The sequence below is a fragment of the Vidua macroura genome, chromosome 5 (genome assembly GCF_024509145.1).
Source record: "Vidua macroura isolate BioBank_ID:100142 chromosome 5, ASM2450914v1, whole genome shotgun sequence".
NCBI classification, from domain to species: Eukaryota; Metazoa; Chordata; class Aves; order Passeriformes; family Viduidae; genus Vidua; species Vidua macroura.
In genome coordinates, this window is record NC_071575.1 from 44,176,883 (window position 1) to 44,196,373 (window position 19,491).

General features: G+C 37.8%; 1 protein-coding gene across 2 annotated transcripts in view; it reads left to right on the plus strand.

The window, feature by feature from the left end:
• NELL2 (neural EGFL like 2) overlaps positions 1-19,491 on the plus strand; it is a 133,572-nt gene that overhangs the window by 104,620 nt on the left and 9,461 nt on the right. For both annotated transcript variants that reach the window (XM_053978297.1, XM_053978298.1), the window contains exon 16: positions 12,632-12,772. In XM_053978297.1, the coding sequence (XP_053834272.1) occupies positions 12,632-12,772 (141 nt within the window). The remainder of the gene's footprint in view (positions 1-12,631; positions 12,773-19,491) is intronic.

The window sequence follows — 19,491 nt, forward strand, 5'->3', positions numbered from 1 at the left end:
AGGATGTTGAAACATGTTTTATAAATTACATCTCTGCTACATAAAGTCCCTACTCAGCTTGCACAGGCTGAGTAATGAGTAGTCTGCATTACAGTCTTGCCCTTCTCAAAGATGGCTATGTTGCATGTCAGCTACTTATTTCAGAAGCTAGAACTAGCCTTGGTTTATTGAGGTAAGGCATATAACTAGTGTGTTTAGTGTTGCCTGTAGGAAAAGCAGATAGTAGAATCATGAGCAAACTAATGGAAAGAATCCTATAACATCAACTTCTGTGTCTTCTTTAAGCATAGTGGCTAGTTCTAACTTAGACTAATATGTCACTGTGATAAATTTCCAGTCAGTTGATATGGAACCCTAATAATGAATTTTGAATATGTAATTTGTGTTCTGCAGTCCTATCACTGAACTACAGTTATACAATTTGAAATAAGCATCCTCAGATAGAATTTTTTTGGTGACATGAGGAGAGGTTAGCAGGGTATGGCTGTATGAGGTATTTCCTTACAAAGCCATATGAATGTACCAGCACCTGAGTGACAACATTACTGCTTTCCTTGTGGTTGTAAAATTTTTAATGCTTTCAAAATATAAAGTGACTTTTGAAATTTAAACAAGAAATTTAAACAAGAACTACTTGTAAGGAGTAGGCTAAAATCAACACAGTAATTTGCACAGTCACTTTACTGTAATTTTTGTGTTGCCCAGGGTGAAAACTATTAAATTTTACTTTCTGAGCCACTGTATGTAGTAGCTACTTAGGCACTGTATGTGCATAAGAGCAATGATTCAAATACAGAACTGGGCTCCCATGAACTATCTAATCCAATATCTTGGTGGTGTCACCAAGTCCTTTCAGAACTTGGAAATTATATATATATATATATATATTTTTTTTTTTTTTTTTTTTTTTACTTGCCTCAATTTCAAATAAATAGTTTCTCAGAACAGTAATTCTAGGAATTTGGACTTCTGCACTGCTTACATGCCTCTGGTTAATGTAGTTTTCTGATGTACTGCATAGGGCACAATATCTGTATCTGTTCCTGACTCTCCAGTCAGGCGAGATAAATAGGGAGAAATAGCTTCACTCACAGAGCGTGACTTTCCAGGCAGACAGGCCTAATTTGTACTGTCAAATCTGATATTTGTAGAAAGTTTCTGAAAAATCTCATTTGGCTGCTCTAGAGCAGAGAGTGCTTTCGGTTCCTGTATTTTTGTTCCTGTAGTCCTCTTGATAAACCTTACATAAATTATGAGGTTAGGAGCCATCATCTTTCCAGCTTATTGTTGATAAGCTATGCAATAGGTAACTGTGTTGTACCTTTTCCCCTTCTTAAATACACTATCCCAGCATGGGCTTGGCCAGTGGCAGGTCTGTCTTGGAGCGGGCTGGCTTTGGCTCTGTTAGACATGGGGGAAGCTTCTGACAGCTTCTCATAGCAGCCACTGCTGTAGCCTGTTTGCCTTAGAAAATCTGGCCTTGCAAATCTAACATAGCATCTTTGTCTTGCCTGAACATTCTCCACTCATTAGTGTGAAGGGCATAAAGTACTTAAAGTTTATTCTCCAGCTCAAAAGAATTTGCAAGATCCTTTACAGAGAGTACCAGAAACTACACCACAGAGTTTCTGCTGAAACCCTTCTTCATGAGATTTTTTTCCTCATGGAAAAAATTAATAGGTTTGTAGGTTTTTATTCAGAAATAAGTATAGAAACCTGAGTCTGTGATGTTTACTGTCTAAGTTTAGATTCAGAAAGGACTGTTGCTGAAAAGAGAATACTGCATATTCCTCAATACTAATAAAAATCTAGCAAATCGTAAATTATTGTAATTTCAATTGTTATTACAATTTCAGCAAATTTCAGCTAGCTATATTCCAATAAAAGCCAAGTCTTTGTATTTACTATTAAGAGGAAGTTCAAAACAGAAAAAGAAGATGTGATTGGCAATCTCAGATACTGTGTTCAGCTGGAGAATGTACCTTTCTTGCAAGGAATGCTCTATGTTAACAATGTTCCAAGTGTTGATTAAGGCAACAGAAAAATAGACATGTGTACTCAATGGATCGGTTGCAAACTTGACATAAATGGTATAGATAAGCTGTTCATGAGATTCTGAAACTCATTTTGTTTGTGTACAAAACAACTTCCTGCTGTTCCCTTTTTCCAAATATTTTCCTTGAAAATGTATAATAATATGAAGTTAATGACTAGTGGTGGTGCTATATCAAACTAGTATTTAAAGTATCATAAAAATCAAATGTCCTTAGAGGCCAGCAGAACTGTACAGGGGCTGTTATACTTCTACAAAAAACAAGTGTGGTCTACATTGTAAGATCTGTCTGAAACAAATAATGCAAGACTTCAATCACAGTATCAAAAAAACCATAGAATGGTTTAGACTAGAAGGGACCTTTAAGACCATCTAGTTCCAACCCCCCTGCCATTGGCAGGGACACTTTTCCCTGTACCAGGTTGCTCAGAGCTCTGTCCAACCTGGCCTTGGACACCTTCAGGAAGGGGCATCCACAGCTTCTCTGGGCAACTTCTTCTAGGGCCTCACCACCCTCATAGTAAATAACTTCTTCCTAACATCTGATTTAGACCTACTCTCAGTTTTCAAGCCATTTCCCTTTGTTCTGTCACTACATGCCCTTTGTAAATAGTCTTTTCCAATCTTTCCTTTAAGTTCCCTTCAGGTAGTAGAAGGCCACAATTAGGTTACCCTGAAGTCTTCTCTTTTCCTGGCTGAACAATTCCAATTCTCTCAGCCTTTCCTCGTAGGAGAAGTGCTTCATCCCTCTAATCATCTTGTTGGATCTCCTCTGGACTCACCCCAGCAGGTCAATGTCCTCCCTGTGGTTGGGAGCCCATAGCTGGCTGCAGCACTGCAGCACTCCAGAGTGGAGTAGAGGGGCAGAGTAGGGGCAGAATCACCTCCCTTGACTGTCTAATCGTGTCCCTTTTGATGCAGCTCAGGATGTGTTTGGCTTTCTGGACCATGCCCAGCTTTGGGTGTCTGGTCATGTCCAGCCTCTTCTCCCCCAGCACCCCTGAGTCCTTCTCAGCAGGGCTGCCCTCGATCTGTTCATCCCCAGCCTGTGCTGATACCAGGGTTTGCCCCAGCCCAGGTGCAGCACCTCGCACTTGGTCTTGTCAAACCCCATGAGATTCCCATGGGCCCACTGCTCAGGCCTGTCCAGGTCCCTCTGGATGGCATCCTGTGCTTCAAGTGTGTCAACTGCACCGCTCAGCTCAGTGTCATCTGCAAACGTGCTGAGGAAGCACTTGATCCCTTCATCCCTGTCATTAATGAAGGCATTAAATAGCATCAGCCCCAATATGGACAATTACTATCAGTGATGTAATGTGACTTCTATGCTCTATTTGTATTACCAAATAAAGCAGGTGGGAGAGTAAGGGCAAGGGGTAGATGGAGCCCCACTTTCTCCTCATTTCAGATTTGGAATCAAGCCACACGAGGCTTGATTGAAAATTGAGTAGGTGAAAAAGTTTCCATAAGAAGAGAGTAGCAGAAGTCTAGGTAGGATGTAGGTAATCTCATTTCTTCTCCCATTGCCCCTCTGTTAAAATAGCTGAGAGAAAACATGGTGGGGTTTGTAGCATGTTTGTCAGTGGGAAGTACAGTGAATTTGTAAAACGTAAAAAAACCCCTTCCACTTTCAAGGAGGACATATTCAAAAATGTCTATTTCATTATATATATAAAAAAAGGTTTAAAACTTGTCTTTGAGAGTAAACAAATGAGATCTGCAGCAAACCAGGATTCTGCAGATCAGATACTTTTGCCTGGCTGCAATGTTTGAAAGGAAGGTCACTCTCCCTGTTCTCACCTGAATTTTTCTCAGATAGGACAAATAAGCTCAAAAATAGCAGGAGACAAGGGCTTTAGAAGCTTGGAATGTTTACTTGCTTTACTTTGCTTTACATTTTTATTTATAATTATTCACAAAGAAAATCTTTTACAGAATTTAAACAAAAAATGCCCATATTGAATTTAATGCACATTCTGGATTTAGGCATGAACCCTGCTTACCTCATCCTTTCAGTTTTATAGCTAAAGATGCCTTGCTGCTTCATCCTTCTGTGTCTTTTTCTCCATATTCCTTGCCTGACAGTTTCTTGGGTGCATATAATTTCTTTCCTCCCTCAGTGTCAAATTTTAAATCACAGAAGATTTTTTCTTTGCTGATGAGTCACGTATTGATACCTTTTTCTCTTTATATCTTTCTTTAGCTTGCTGCAAAACTACAATCGTATATGTAGCAGCTTAAGGAAAAGAAATGGGGAGAAAGAAACCAGGGAAGACAGAATACTACAAAACAGCTCTAAGGAGACAGGATTTTCTTGTTATTTCTAAAAAAATCTAAATGCATCCACTACTTAGCTATTATTTGCTATGGGGAAAAAAGTCCTTTATTAAACATGAAAACTAAAGTTTCAGCTACATTCTTAAAATACAGTGGGCTATATATAGAATGTGAGTAGTGCAGCTGGGCAGCATTATAATAGAATTTTCTTCTGTTATATAAGGGAGATAGGGATGACCTTCATCACTCATTGTAAGCTCTCTCATGAATTATGAGTCATTCAACTATTAGTGGAATTAAAATCTATAACAGTGCCAGTCATTGTCCTGTATCCCTATGAAGCTCTTCCTTTTGCTGTCAACATGAGGACGTCTGCAGTCTGTACATATCATGCCAATGCTATGTTTATAGCCCAAGCAAAGAAATAGTGATTTAGTTTTAAGCTGTTTTTACAGCTTTTTCATATTTATATTGAGAATATTTACTGTTTTCTTGATGACTTGTTGTCAACTGTAGATGAAAGAATAATGTAAATGGGTTTCTTCGCTTTTTTTTTTTGTGCTTCAGCAATTTTATACAATCTCTACATGATTTGACAGGATTTCAGGAGTAGCAATGCAAATTAGTTGTCTATGGCCTAAGAGTCCTGGTAAGATGCCACTGGTAATAAAATGTAGGTAAGAATGTCTTAAACTTTAACACACATATACTATGTGCAATACCCTGACCAAAGAGTAGAGGACTATGATAGGAGACCAAGCTCAAATCAGAGTGTCAAAACCAATTCCTAGTTCCCCAAACTGTGTTTGAGTTGCTTTGAGGGCTCTTTTGTTTGTTTTCCGTAATTTGCCTCTGAACGAAATGCTTGGAAATTTACTGTAATTCTTAACAGATCAGAGCTGATCTGAAACAACCTTTTACAAGGCTGAGAATATGCTGGTGGCATCAGTCTTTCATGTGAAAACATCCTAACTCATGGTTATGACTGACTTGACTCCTCACTTGAGGAAACCCAAGATCTTTTGTCAGTACACTGTGCAAGTGAAGGCTTCCTTCACACTCACTGGAAAAGAGGTAACATTTGGCAAACCTAGCTCTTCTCTTTTCAAATTAGTTCCCTTTTTTTTAGAACTCAGATACCCTTAGCCATTTTTAGCAGCTGCCCACTAGTGTGTTAGTCCTGTTTCTCATGAGCAGATGCAGTGATATGACTTTCAGATGCTAGTAGGCATCTAAAACAGGTATGTCAAGGTATAAAAGTGTTTTTGCTATCTTGGAGAAAAGAAGTACTTTTCTTTTTCGAGATAGGGCTAATAAGCAAACAGAAGCATCTGTTCTAGTTAACATGAGATGCTGTACTGAGAATGATAAACTCTGTGAAAGCAAAACCATCTCTTTGTCAACAACTACAAATAGAGGCCAAATTATTCTTAATTAGTCTTACTAATGAGGATTGGCATGATTGGTGTCACACAATAGAGCTGAAAAATAAATTATGCTTATTTTGCAGTATTCATGAATGCACCTAGTTCATCATGGCCAATTAAGTGCTCTGAATTTCAATTTGTATTTGCTACAAATACACTTTCTTTGATGATACTGAGTGAGCAATGGGAGGCATAGTTTCAGTTATTGGTGTGATCTGTGATTGATCAGTTTTTCACAACAAAGAATTGCTAGCAGGGCCACATGGTGAAGCAGTCAGTGGAAAATTCCCTTTGATAACGTTTCTATCTAATTTTGGAGCACTGCCACTGCCACACATGAAATACCAACACGATTGAATTTCTTTTTGCTGGCATTTAGCAGGACCTATGGGGGTGTGCAGAAATCAATGGGGGATCAGGAGTCTGGAAAATTGCATACTTGAAGAATTAATGAACTATAATTCTGTATTACATTCTCAATCACATTTTGCTTCCTTTTCATTAATGTAACTAAATTAGTTTTCCATGGACAGGGTATTTTATAAACTGCAATCATGGTCTTGCTGGGATTAAAATGAAAAAAAAAAAAGACTTGTTATAATAGTAGCTATTTTTTCATGCAACATGACAGTTGGAAATTTTTAGTGAAGAACATATCATCTGCAGCACTGACTCCACCTGTCGAAGCAATTTTAAGATGACTTAACCATAAGTTCTACTAGATCTGGGAGGTGTTGAGATAGAAGCAGCAACTCCAAAGACATTCCAAATACTTTTTTTTTCCCCTCAAGATGGGCCTTATTCATTATCCAGGGAAGCAGGGAGAGGAAGTGCCACAGTCTTTACTCTTCTCTGAAGGCTGTGGCTGAGATAACTGGTGTTTCTAGTGCTGTGTAGAGAAAGTTCTTCTGCTCATGGAATTGTGTTATGGTAGGATAGACTTCTGGGTGACTCCTCTCCTTGCTGTGTCCCATGGGCCATCCATAAGCTTGCCCTTTATGATTTAAATTTGTAACTGAATAAAATGTTGGGATGAAATTGTAATTAAAACCAAGAATATTCTATGGTTTAATGACAACTTTGATGTGAGAACCATACAATGAAAAGAATGCCCTAGTACTCGAGATATGATACCATATCTTTAAAGAGTTCCTCAAACATGACAAATCAGAGTGAGATTGTAAACAAAATCAGGCTCTAGGACTGTGATTGACAAAGGAAGAAAGTTCTTTTTGGAGTCAGGAGCAGTGTTAGAAAAAAAAGGAGCTGATCAAACTTTACAAAATAATTTAAAAGTCATTCCAAACAACTTTTCTGGTATCACTGATATCTTCCTGGATTATGTCAGCATTCTTAGCCACTACATTCTTGAGGGTTTTATTCCTCTTTATGATATTTTTATGCATATGGTATATGAGAATGTAGTGGGATGGAAATCCCAAAGTTCTTATTGTTTTGTTTTAACAGTAAGATAGCTCCAGTATATTGAGCTACTTCCAGAATTTTACATTTCTCCTCCTTGACGTGTTTTTTGCATAAGGTCTCAAATCAAAGGTCTGGTTGAACAGGAGAGTCTTCTCAAGTATCATCATATTAGAAATCTGTTGTCACATGAAAATCAACACAAACACTTTTCGGTTCTTAAATGTGAGAGATGGGACTCTAGAATTTGCAGCAGAGATGAACCCTTTTCAAGGCTAGTCCAGAAAATTGAGTCATTGACAGCAAATACATCATGTATTATAGTGAACTTTCATTTAGTCCTACTGAATAAGTCCTTTTCCTCCTTCCATATGTATTTACTAAAATTAGATAACACAGACATCATCTTAATACTACTGTATATTCTGAGCATAAATCTGAATAGTTGAAACATTACCTTTTTACATACAAGCCAGACATAATATCCTTGAAATTGTATTTACATATGCAAAGGCATATCAGAGTCTGACTGTTCCAAATGTACCCATGAAAAAAACCCCGTGTATTGAAGATGTATCTGTTTAAGCAGCTTCTAAGTCTCCTAAACCACTTCTTCAGTGATCTGTTGCTGAAATTATTTTTCTTTCAGTTGTTTGCACTTCATTTATACTATATGTGGGGCTGGGATATGGATGGCTCAGGAGGTAAGTGTTAGGCTGGAAAGGCTGTTGCCATTGAAATGAGGTCTCAAATTTGGGCTGAGTCAGAAGAGACTGAACATTCTGGAAGATGCTGGCTGCTCATTAATCTTTGTAACCATATCCAATGACAAAACCCAATTAGCAATGGGGCAGATTATTGCAATTGGGAGTCTCTATTAATTGGCAGTCTTACCTAGGTGCCATATAGTATTCTGTCACAAAAAAACTTCCAGTGTGGAGACAGCTGAGTTCTAAATATACACAGCTTCCAATCTGTGGTGTTGACTTCTGGACAAGCAAGGACTTTGGTTTATATTGACCTGGATAAAGCAGTTTAGGACAGAAAATATTTATGGACTGTGTTGTGCTCTGTGTCTCTCTAAGTTTGTAATGCAGGCTTTTCTAAGAGAAGGATTTGGTGATTAACATTTAAGTCTTGAAGTGAGTAATATAAAATGGTAGCAACACCCCTCCCCCACACCATGGTTCTTTGTTGAGTGCAGCTTGACCACATTAGAGCTTGGTTCCTGTTGCTGGATAAAAGAGAACTGCTATCTTTCTAATTGGCAATTTTATACCACTTTCAGTCTTCAGAAAGTCCTATTATACAGAAATTCTCTAATAATATGAATCTGACAGCTAGTTCTCCTTTTCTTCTTTTTATACCAGTGGATAATTTGCTAATGATCTTATTTTACTTTTCAGGGAGCAGTTTTCACAGTGTTCCCAAGAGAAAAGGGTATAATAGCCAAAACTGTTGGCATGGTTAACGAAGAGAGTGATCCTGAGGTATAAGGAAGGTATTTGGGAGAGCAAATGTCATGGCAAGGGGAGCTAGGCATATACAGCTCTTATTTTCAAAATGCATATGATTTTGTGTCTACTTTATTAGAGTGAGGCCTCAGCAAAAAAAAAAACCAAAAACATAAAAATTTGAGTTGAAAATTTAAAATTTTGAGTTGGGTTACAAAATATGGAAATAAGAAGGCTGACTGGCGTAAGTGAAAATAGAAAGCCTTTTGCTAACTTTCTTTTATAGAGTAATATTTCATTTTCCATCCTTTTCTAGTACAGCATCAAACAGGACTTCATTATCACTGATAATACTCCATATAACCCACTGATAGACCATAGCCACTGGCCAAGCAAAACTTCAATCAAAAACTTTTTCTTCTCTTGTCAGCTCACACCTCTGACTGAGCAGCTGCAAGATGATTCATCCAAGAAAGTTTCACCATAGGACAGGGGAAAATTAATTCTGTCTGCTTTTCCCAAACTAATAAGATAATTTCAGTTGTAGATACTTTTGCAGCACTTCCTGAGCCAGGCTATGCCTATTTGAAAACAGAAATCTTTTTATCCAAATGTCAAGAAATTTTCCATTAAATCAGTGCTTTTGCTTTGTAAGACACATTTCTGCTGCGGTTTTCTGTTTAACAGAGTTGCAACAGTCATATTTTGTCCCATTACAGAGCACGTTTCTACTAGAATTAATAATCAGCATTAACTGTGAGAATTAAAACAAAATTCTGTGCATAAGGAACATCTATATTCTGAAACCCACTGGCACATGCTTAAGATGTCATTTGCCTAAAAAGTTAGTGGTGAGAAGTGTTTTGGATTTCTTTGCTGCAAAATCCTGAAAGGAGTAATGTCTTATTCAGCATGGATGCAGTGATGGTTCCAATGCAATGGCAGTCAATCTGTGGGGAGTAAGACATTCTTCAAGACCTGCAGTGTGCTTCCATACATGCTTACGATGACACTTTCTTATGTAACTCCACTCCAACTTTGCATGCAGTCATAACAAAACCAGAAGAATGTATTACTTTGTTTATTGACATCGGATAAAGCATTTCATCCCAAGTAATACTTCTTGTATTACAGATTCATGAGCTAGTTTGCAAATAAATACAGAGAAGCTGCTTTTGTTGTCACTTTACCAATACTGATGTGACATCCACGGCTTGTTTTTCCTGAATAATCAAGGAGTTCATCTGAATGTGTTCCGCTTGTGCATGTGATATTGCACTTACACTTATAATGCTTATAGATTCACAATAAATTTTTCTGAAGAGAGGAACACAGGCTTTCTTTAATTCATTTCTGTTACTTTGACCTAAATAACACTAGTTTCTCCAGCTCATCACCAATAAATACATTCCACTTTCCCGAAGAAGTACATGCAATCCAGTGTCTTAATGCAATGTTATTCCATAGCCAGTATGAAGATTAACATAAAATCTTAACAACAGCTCTTCTTCTTCAGCCTCTGAGTGGACATGCACTATTGGTTCTCTGGGGTTTGTAGCTTTAGCCAACCACAAGTTATGTTGTACTGGCCAGGTGATCCCAGGTATTTAACAGGGTCACTTCTGTTCTGCCTGACAAGCTGGCAGCCAGGCAGCACATTTCCCAGTGGTAAGGGAACTTCCAGATTGCAGTCTTTTCTTCTTTTGCTTTCCTTTTTCATGAGTTATCTGTGGCTTTCTGAGCGAGTAGCAGTAGATAAGACACAGGCTGCAAGCCAACCTTTTCTCACTACTGTAACATAATTTTCATTGATCTTCCTCTGATCTCTCAAACACCTCTGAGGTCCCACTGGCTCCTGGCTGCTCACAAGAAAAAGGCCAGAGTTTATACTGATTTAGAAAGAACACATTGAATAGTGGAAGATTGTAAAGGTTTGGCATTTCTCAGTCCTGCAGCACAACTACTCAGATGATTATCTTGGAATTCATAGTGGAGTTGAAATTTTCTTTTTAATTCAATAGAGACTTATGACTTAATTTGTGGTGCACAAAGCAGCAAAATATACACTTGCTGCAATATTGCAGCAGGAGTATAGATAATTTTTATCATTATAAATACTGGTAATGTACATCAGGGCTGCCTGTTTAGAGACACTGTTGATAGAAAATCAGATTGATGCATCATAGCAAAAATTTCTAATGAGATTTTGTCAAGGATCTGTAAAGCTTTTAAAAACCAATACACTCATTATACAGTTATACAGTTATTCCAAAGAAATTTTTAAAACAATTATTTGGCATGTAAATAAAATACCCAGAGTGCATCCCACATACCCATGTCATGTATAATAAAAACACAACTCAAAACCAAATGTGGGTGACTGTGCTATACCTTCTAGGTTATGTAGGTGTTCCCCACACACTAATATTTTTATTACCTTGAAATGTGGAACAAAGTGTTCTCAGTGGATGAGGAAGTCTCAGGGTTTTATAAAGTTTGTCTTTGAATAGGTTTCACAAAATACTTGGTAAGAGTATTTCTATCTAGCCACACATTATTATTCTCAGAAAAGAAATTGCATACTTTATTATAGCTCACAGTTTATTTTCTTTGTCAGTTTATACTTTCTCCTATGAAAATAGCAAATGACATAAATGGGAGGTAACAGGGATTGTGGGCAGAATTTTAACATATTTCACATGTATCTCAGTGGCCACATCACACCTTCATATCTGCGTCCTAGAGGATACTTGGTCAACTGCTGATGTACTTTTAAGAGTTTGAGTCTTAATTTGTTACTTCAGTTCTTAGTTTTAAAGATTCAGCCTTTAAAGAGAGGTTGAATCCTTGCCTTGGCCAGAGTGGCCAGTACACTGAGAGTTTATTCATTGTTCAAACTCAAGGTGGAGGGTGATAAGAGCTTTTTGTTTCTGAAGGCAGTTTGCACATGTTGTGCTTCCCTTTGTGTTGGTTCTATAGGCACCTCTCAGTCAGCTTGATGCTCAGATAGATATGCTACTTCTGGTATAAAACACAGTGATAAGGCAGTGATCTGATAGGGAACAACTCAGTTTTACTCCTGTTTGACTCCATACTCCTGCTATTCCCTGTTAACAGCACTCATACTCTGGGACCTGTTCCTTAGTACAGCTTACTGTGTACCTGAAGGCACTGGAAGTGAACATGTCACAAAGTTCTCTGCATCTTTGCTAAGTCCATGAGTTCAGGTGTCTTTAGAACATGCTTTGGTGGATTTTTGGATCTAGTGAGTGTATTAAAAAAAAAATCCATTCTATAATAAATTGTTATTGTAAAGTTTAGTCAGTGGAAGTTGTTGTTTAAGAGACACATTTCCCAAAGGAATTTCCAGGAGAAGGAGAATGTGTTGTGTTTCACCCTCATGATTTAAGCATTTGTTTGGAAACCCAGCAGTTTTCTTTGATGATTAGAGAGGAGCTTGCAGTCAGTGATGTTGGGATTCAGAGGTGCTGACATAAATCAATAGGAGCTCCACAGGATAGGGAAGCCATTCTAAGCTGAAATTGTCACCAAAAGCATAAGCAAGGACCAGAGCTAATATTTAATGTTTTTATATACCCCTAGAAAAAAAATCTTTATTTTATCAGGCAGCCTGCACTACTCAAAGGGTCAAGCTCTTACTCTATGAACTGGGACCTAATTCTTTTCTTCATATTAGGAGCAGTTTAAACAGATGTCAGATTACCTGTCATGTATTGTGACAAAATGAGTTGTTACTATGTAGGCAGTAAATTGGGATTAGCAATTCCTCTGCTGCTGTTAGGCCCAAAATCATTAGCCAAGTACTTTTAAGGAAACAATTCAAAACTTCACTGCAATTATTTCTGCAAATTCAAATGTCAGTAATGAAACTAATTCTGTGAAACCTAGAAACACCAGGGATATTGTTCTTTCTTTGGATGAATACAGCAATTTTCTCTGTGTGAATTTTTTTCTATTTTGTTGTTCTTAATAAACAGACATTGATGAGTGCTCGGATGGCTTTGTTCAGTGTGACAGCCGTGCTAACTGCATTAACCTGCCTGGTTGGTACCACTGCGAATGCAGAGATGGCTACCATGACAATGGGATGTTTTCACCAAGTGGAGAATCCTGTGAAGGTAAGTGTCTAAAAAAGGTGGGGTACTGTTATGGTTCACATGAAAGTGAAAGTCCAGAAAATATCTAGTGTTTCAGATTATACTGGTCAAGCATTGTCTTGAAAACTGCAGTGAAATTTAAACCTTGACCCAAAAGAATTATAGTCTAAATAAGCATCATCATCAAAGGCAAAATAATATAAATATGAATATTCCTGTAACGTGGAGTGTAAGTGGAGCATTTCTGTGTTTTACTAACATAATATGTAAAGTCAGGCATGGTGATTAAAATGCAGTTTCTCTGGCCCTGCATCTGCTTCTGTGCTTGTCCCTTGCATACGTGATTTCCCATGGGCTGGTAGCATGCACTGTAATCTGTCACTCCACAGTAATCTGTTTATATGTCAGATTCTTTGTGTATAGAAATGGGCCTTAATCCAGACCTCATTTCTTCCACTTTGTTTTCCTCGTACACTGAAATAGTTCTTGATAAAAATATTTCCCATTGCAGAAAATGATTATGCATCCCTGAGACCCTTACGTTTACCTTGGATAATACTATGGTGTTTCTCCTGTGTAATGGCTAGCTGCTTCTAGAAGGCAGCAATTTGCAGACCTACTTTACAAACTAGGGAGCTCAGTGGACATAGGGGCTGGTGCAACGTGCAGGGCACAAGAGATAGAGACAAGGGGGACAAGGAGATGGAAAGGTTTTCTGTGTTCATGAATGATGTTAGAGAGAACAGCAGATTAATAAGAACACAATTACTTTCACATGCAGATCTCTTAGTACGGAATGTTATTCAGCTCTTAAGATATTTCATGCTGCTGCTCTTAAATAGCAGAGCAATCCAGTATTTTTTTGCCATGGACTTCTCAGGGCAAAATTACCACCCTTTCTCCCTTTCTCTGAGTGCTGAAATATTCAGTGCTCACAGTGTAAGCATTCTTATTGCTGTTTAAACTCACATTGGTGGGCTGCATCAGTCCCAAAGGGAAGCAATTGAATTAATTTCTCTAAGGCAGACACACAGACAGTTCTCCAGGAGTGAGAATGACCTTTCTGGTATACCCATCATCAATACTTTATTTCAACACATTTTCATCACAGCTGAAAGCCTGTATTCCCAAGAGGAATCAGCAATTTAAGGCAACCACTGCTTTCATAAGTCGAGCTTTCTTTGTCAAGAACTAACTAAATGTCAGTGTTAGCTGGTCAGGAGTTAGGACAGGAAGGTGCAAAGAATAAGTTGTGATCCCTCTGATTATAACATTGCACTTCTGTCACAGGAAATAAATAGGCCAGCCAGGCATATATGGAAATATTCTCAATAGCTCAAGTTTTATCTTCAGTGTCAGTATAACACTTACCTGGTGGGTTGAAGATAGTGGTTTGGCACATAATGTCTCAAGAGAGATACATGATACAAAGTGACTGTGTTATGATGTGTGCAAACAAGTATCAATTAAGCAGCAAATTCTAAACAAATGGAAAGAAAGCCAAGGGAAAAGAAATGTGGGGATTGCTACATGTGTACAGAAGCTGCAATTATTAGACTGTTTTGACCTTTTCTACAAAGAGCCAGCAGCTCTTTATTAAACAGACACAGAGGATAACAAGTAATTAGAATTAAATCACAGATGCCAGAAAACTATCTTCATTGCTGATAACCCTCGTGACTAACAGTGGAACACTTCCAGTTTGATTGATTGCAGCTCCAAACATTAGGATCCTTAGCAACTTGAGATCACAAAATCATAGAATGGCTTGGATTGGAAGGTACCTTAAAGATCACGTAGTTCCAATCCCCCTGGGCAGGGACACATCCCCCTAGACCAGGTTGCTCAGGGCCCCATCCAGCCTGGCCTTGATGGGGAGGAAGGTTAGATATTTGATTAGTTATACCACATCACTTTTTGTTGGATTGGAGCTTGTGACTTGTTGTCTCAGATAAAAATAAAACCAGAAAGGGCATGAAGAGACAGCCTAAAATCCATTGCAGTGTGGAAAGTTGAACTTGCAGTAGCACAACACAGTAGTGCAGAAGCAATCATCTTCTCTGCTGTCAGATCTTTCCACTGTAAGAGATTTCCCTACTGGGTTTAAAGACAAAAGAAAATGGATTCTTTTTGGTAGTTCTTCAGTAACCCCTAGTTAGATGTGATTAGATTGAGCTGTTGGTGGATGGTCTTTTAGACAGTCACTTTAATGGGGCAGCAGCTTCCAGGCTATACTAATCTCAAATTTCAAATCACAGTTCTCCAATTCTCACTTTCAACTCTATCCAGGACCAGCATCCTCTGAAACTTTCTGTCTTGTTCAAGTGCTTCAGCTTGCAGAGCTGTAGAAGGAACAGTGCAAACTACTTCAAAGTAGTGTTTTATATAGAGTGCATAATAGGCTTGACTTGACTCATCTTTTGTAAGTTTTAGAGTTGCTTTGAAGTAAGGTCCTTCTTCTAGAGGAAAAAACCTTTAAAAGCCAAGGAAGATTTTCTTTCTTGACTGTTCTACATCATCTTCCTCAAATCTGGGTCTGTTTGTTTCCCCTGCACATGTGCTGATAATACTACACAAAGCGTTTTAGTGATCAGTGTAATCAGTTCTTTGTTTCCTTCTGCAAAGCCTCTGATTTTAAAAATCCATGTGGAAACACCTCTGTTAAAATCACAGATGCTCAGATGTTCACAGAAGCATTTCCTTAAAAGCCTTATTTTAACAGAATTCCAAAGCTGCACCTGTCCTTTTTAGGACATCATACTAAATATTCCCACCTAGAGCTGGGCTCCTTGGTAGCACTAGACATTGTCAGTGCTTGATAATGAAATAATAGTTACTGAATTGACTATTTTACACATCTACCGACCTTGGCTACTGCTGCTTCTTTGGCACAACTGAGAATATTGAATATTTTGACTAATGTACTTGAATGCAAAAATTCATAAGCTCATTTTATTGTACCTACAGGCAATGGAAGACCTAGAGATCCCTTTGCTAATAGTTTTGATTCACATTATACCCCTAGGTAGACCTATGGTGTCTATAAAAATTACTGAGAGAAATTATGGGAAATGCAGCTGTAGGGCTTCAACCTCTTAGCAGCACTTGCTGTTTTTCCCTTGGAAATAGAATTATGTTATGCCTCGTTATATTTCCAGAAAAGTGAAATATTAGCCATGTAGTTCTTGAGACTGTATGGCTTTGGAAAGTCTTACATTTTATATATGTAAATATAGCATTCAGTATGGTATATTAACTGGTGTCTTTCTCTTTGCCCCTGACAGCTTTTCTTTATAGTTTCTTTAAACAGTCTTATTGGTTCTAAAGGTTGTCTCTTATGTACCATTTCATAAAGAGAGCTGGGCTAAGGGAGTAGATATTGCATCCTCAGGCTTCATAGCAGTAAAAAAAAAAACTAGAATAACTGAGGGCAAAGTCCTAAAATAAGAAAGTTCAGGCCCCATTAATGTTTGCCCTGCAGTTCTGTGTAACATTCTGATTCCCTTGAATTTGTCCTTTGCAATGTCTAAAAGCTTCCATAATCAGTTGAAGAAGGAGGCTATATTGGTTTGTACCAGAATAGTGCAGGTTATGCCTCAGCAGTTGTTGGACATTTGGCACACATCCACATCCAAAGAAAGCTCACCTAATTAAGGCAGCCCCTTAGGACTTACCAAGAGTATCTGTCAGGTACCAGCTGTTGTTAGTAGAGAATAGGAGATCAATGTATCTTCACTCTCAGCAAGTACTACATTCTTTAAATGAGACAGTTGCAAATGAAAGGTTTGGATAGATCAATCCAGAATGCCCAATTCATAAAAGATTCTTTTTTTGGTTGTAAGAGTTTATCCATATGTGAACTCCCATTTGGGTTTTCTGTACTGAAGTATCTTATGGGTTTTTTCTGCCATCCTGCTTCCAGAATTAGAATCGCTTGCTTCTCTGTGTGACAGAGCAGCCAGCCTGACAGCACAGAGGCTGAGGCTCACCTTGAAGTCTGTTTTCAACAATCCAGGATAATGAGGGATGGAGGCATGTTACGAGCCTCAGTATGCTCCCCAGCCTTACTGACTGAGCAAAGTCCAAAATGGTCACTCCAGCATCTATGTCTCTGGATCTGGAAGGCAGAGGAATTGCTGGCTGTCAGGATGTCTCAACTTATCTCACACTGCATCCAGTATTTTAACTAGTACATGAGATTTCTTGAAGTTGAAAAACCACTGTAAGTTTGGAATCCTACACTTAAGTTTATCAGAAGCTTTATTTTTGATAGCAGTTAAGGGAAACCGGAAATATAAAATCACTACTCTTCAGCAGGAAACCTTATTAGCACTCACAAAGCTCCATCAAAATCCTTTTGCTTTTATTCATGATCATTAAAAGTCAGCAAATAAAGTGACTTCTTTTGTTTTTTCCATTTATCCCAAATAGAGCTATAGGCATTAAAGCTTCAGTATTGAATTTGGGAGCCCAACTTAAGCATCACCAAACAGAAGGCAGATATGGAGACACATTAGTATTTCAATATTCTGGAGTGTGGGAAGAAAACAAAATTTCCAGAGTTTCTCATCTTTTATAAAAGGACTGATAAATCAGAAACTTATACAAAATATATAAGATGGCAATTTGAACACATTTACTGTATAGGGAAATGACATTTCTGTCAAGCTGATGTTACCAACATCTGAAGTCTCAGCTCTTCATCTTCCACATCTGGTAAGCACTCTCACAGGTGGTTTACATGACCTCACAAATAAATTATTCACAATTCACTCACTCTTTGAAGAATTATTACACCAGTCAATAGATCTACTCAGGACAGAAAAGAACAGAAATAGAACTTTCTGCTCAGACAGTCTTGGGTTCCCTAGCAAATGCACTCCTTACGTTTTTGCCTTAAGCAAAAGATTCTCAGGTATCCTGGTACTTTAACCTTACTGAGCTAATACTATTCTTCAGAGCAAAGTTAACTGAAAAACTTCAGTTGCTTCAGAGCAAAGGAACTGTCCACCCTCCCAAGCCATCTCCTCCAATATTTCTCAGTGATACAAATGTTCCCCTTTTCTTTTAAAAATTGAGAGTTTAACCAATATCAGAATGATGAGACACTCTGAATCAGAGGCTGCTTGCTGCTCAGGGCCAAGTGAAATGGATGCTTTGTCCCTCTGCGTTTCTTTGACTACCTCTTCCAAGAAACAGTCAGTGAATCTCTTAAATACAACCTTGGGTCACAACCTGGAGCAATTGAAATTCCCATTTTTATGGAGTTTTCTATGTCTGCAGTCTCACAAATACTGCAAATGGAGTTTAGTCATTCTAAGAACTGTCACCATATTATATGGCTTTAGTCTGGTATTCTTCCTGTGTAGGCAGTAAATTATTTGTAATAGAATTAACTCCTGGTTTTCTGTAACATGTATTGCTACTTCTTCTCCCATGATATTTCTTTGTTATTGCAACATTAAGTTGCACCTAGAGATGATGGTAAGAAAAGGAAAATCCTTAAAAATGAGACAGAAAGCTGCTGTAATTTTTCATGTAGGTTAGATAAATAAGAACTGATTCTCAGTTTAGCACTAGATAACTAGTTACATTTCACTTCTGATGTTTTTTTTTTTTATTGAGGCAAACCTCCAAGTCTTTTGAGACATAATGTTCTAATGTCCTAACATCAAGCTGCTTGGTTCTTGTTCTTAAGCAGTATTTTGTAAATAGCCTGAAGTGAGCTATTTGTTTTTGAGTGGTTTGTGGGGAACTCTTTGGGTTTTTTGTTTTGGGTTTTTTTTTTGTTTTGTTTTGTTTTGTTTTGTTTTTATTTTTTTTTTGGGGGGGGGGTTTGTTTTGTTTTTTTGTTTTGTTTTGTTTTTTGATTTTGGTTTCTTTTGGGAGGGGGCTGGGGGTTGTTTGTGTTTTGTTAATAGCATGGGAGCAGTCATAAAATGGCTTTGTGGCTGGATATAGTGGAATATGCAATCTATAATCTTACCATCTTTCCAACACAAAAGATACAGCAGCCAGTGTCCCTTGTCCACAGCTGGTTATGGCTGTAAGCACAATTTCAGTAACATGATTCACTATCTATTAAAAGTCTAAAGTAAAAAAAAAAACTGAACAAAGTTTTGCTTGGTATGGATGATGTGTGTGCAAGTTCTTTGCTGATAATGCCTGAAGTTTGATGTGGATGAATAATGTAGATGAGAGTTTAATGCGTGAAAAGTTGGTGTTTCTCTTGCTGCATCACAAACACACTGCTGTTTCTGATTAGGTTAGACTCAAAATGTAAATAGCTCCTGCTGTGACTAGGGATATTTAAATTGCCCTATCCAGAACATTTATTTTCATGAATCAAACAACTGACAAAAACAAGATTGGGAATTTTCAGACGTTCTCAATGCCAGATAAGCTCAGCTCGATACCAGAGTCAATGATGAAACCTCCATTATTTTCAGTTACTGTGACTGTGTTGAAAAATAAACTTCAGAAGCCTTTTTCTTATTGGAAAATTGTGAAATAGACTTGTATATAAGTGCTGAAAGCAGAGTCGGTGTTTAAAGGATCACCATTTGTTGTTTAAAGGAAACCTTTCTTATTTACATGACAGCTGAACTTTGTCCAGTTACCTCATTAAGTATGTCTGCCTTCTGTTAAGTATATAGATTGCTGAGAAGTGACATTATAAATTTATGACAGCTGTGTGAAAATTATGTACAAAATACTGCTCTAAACAAATGAGTACAACT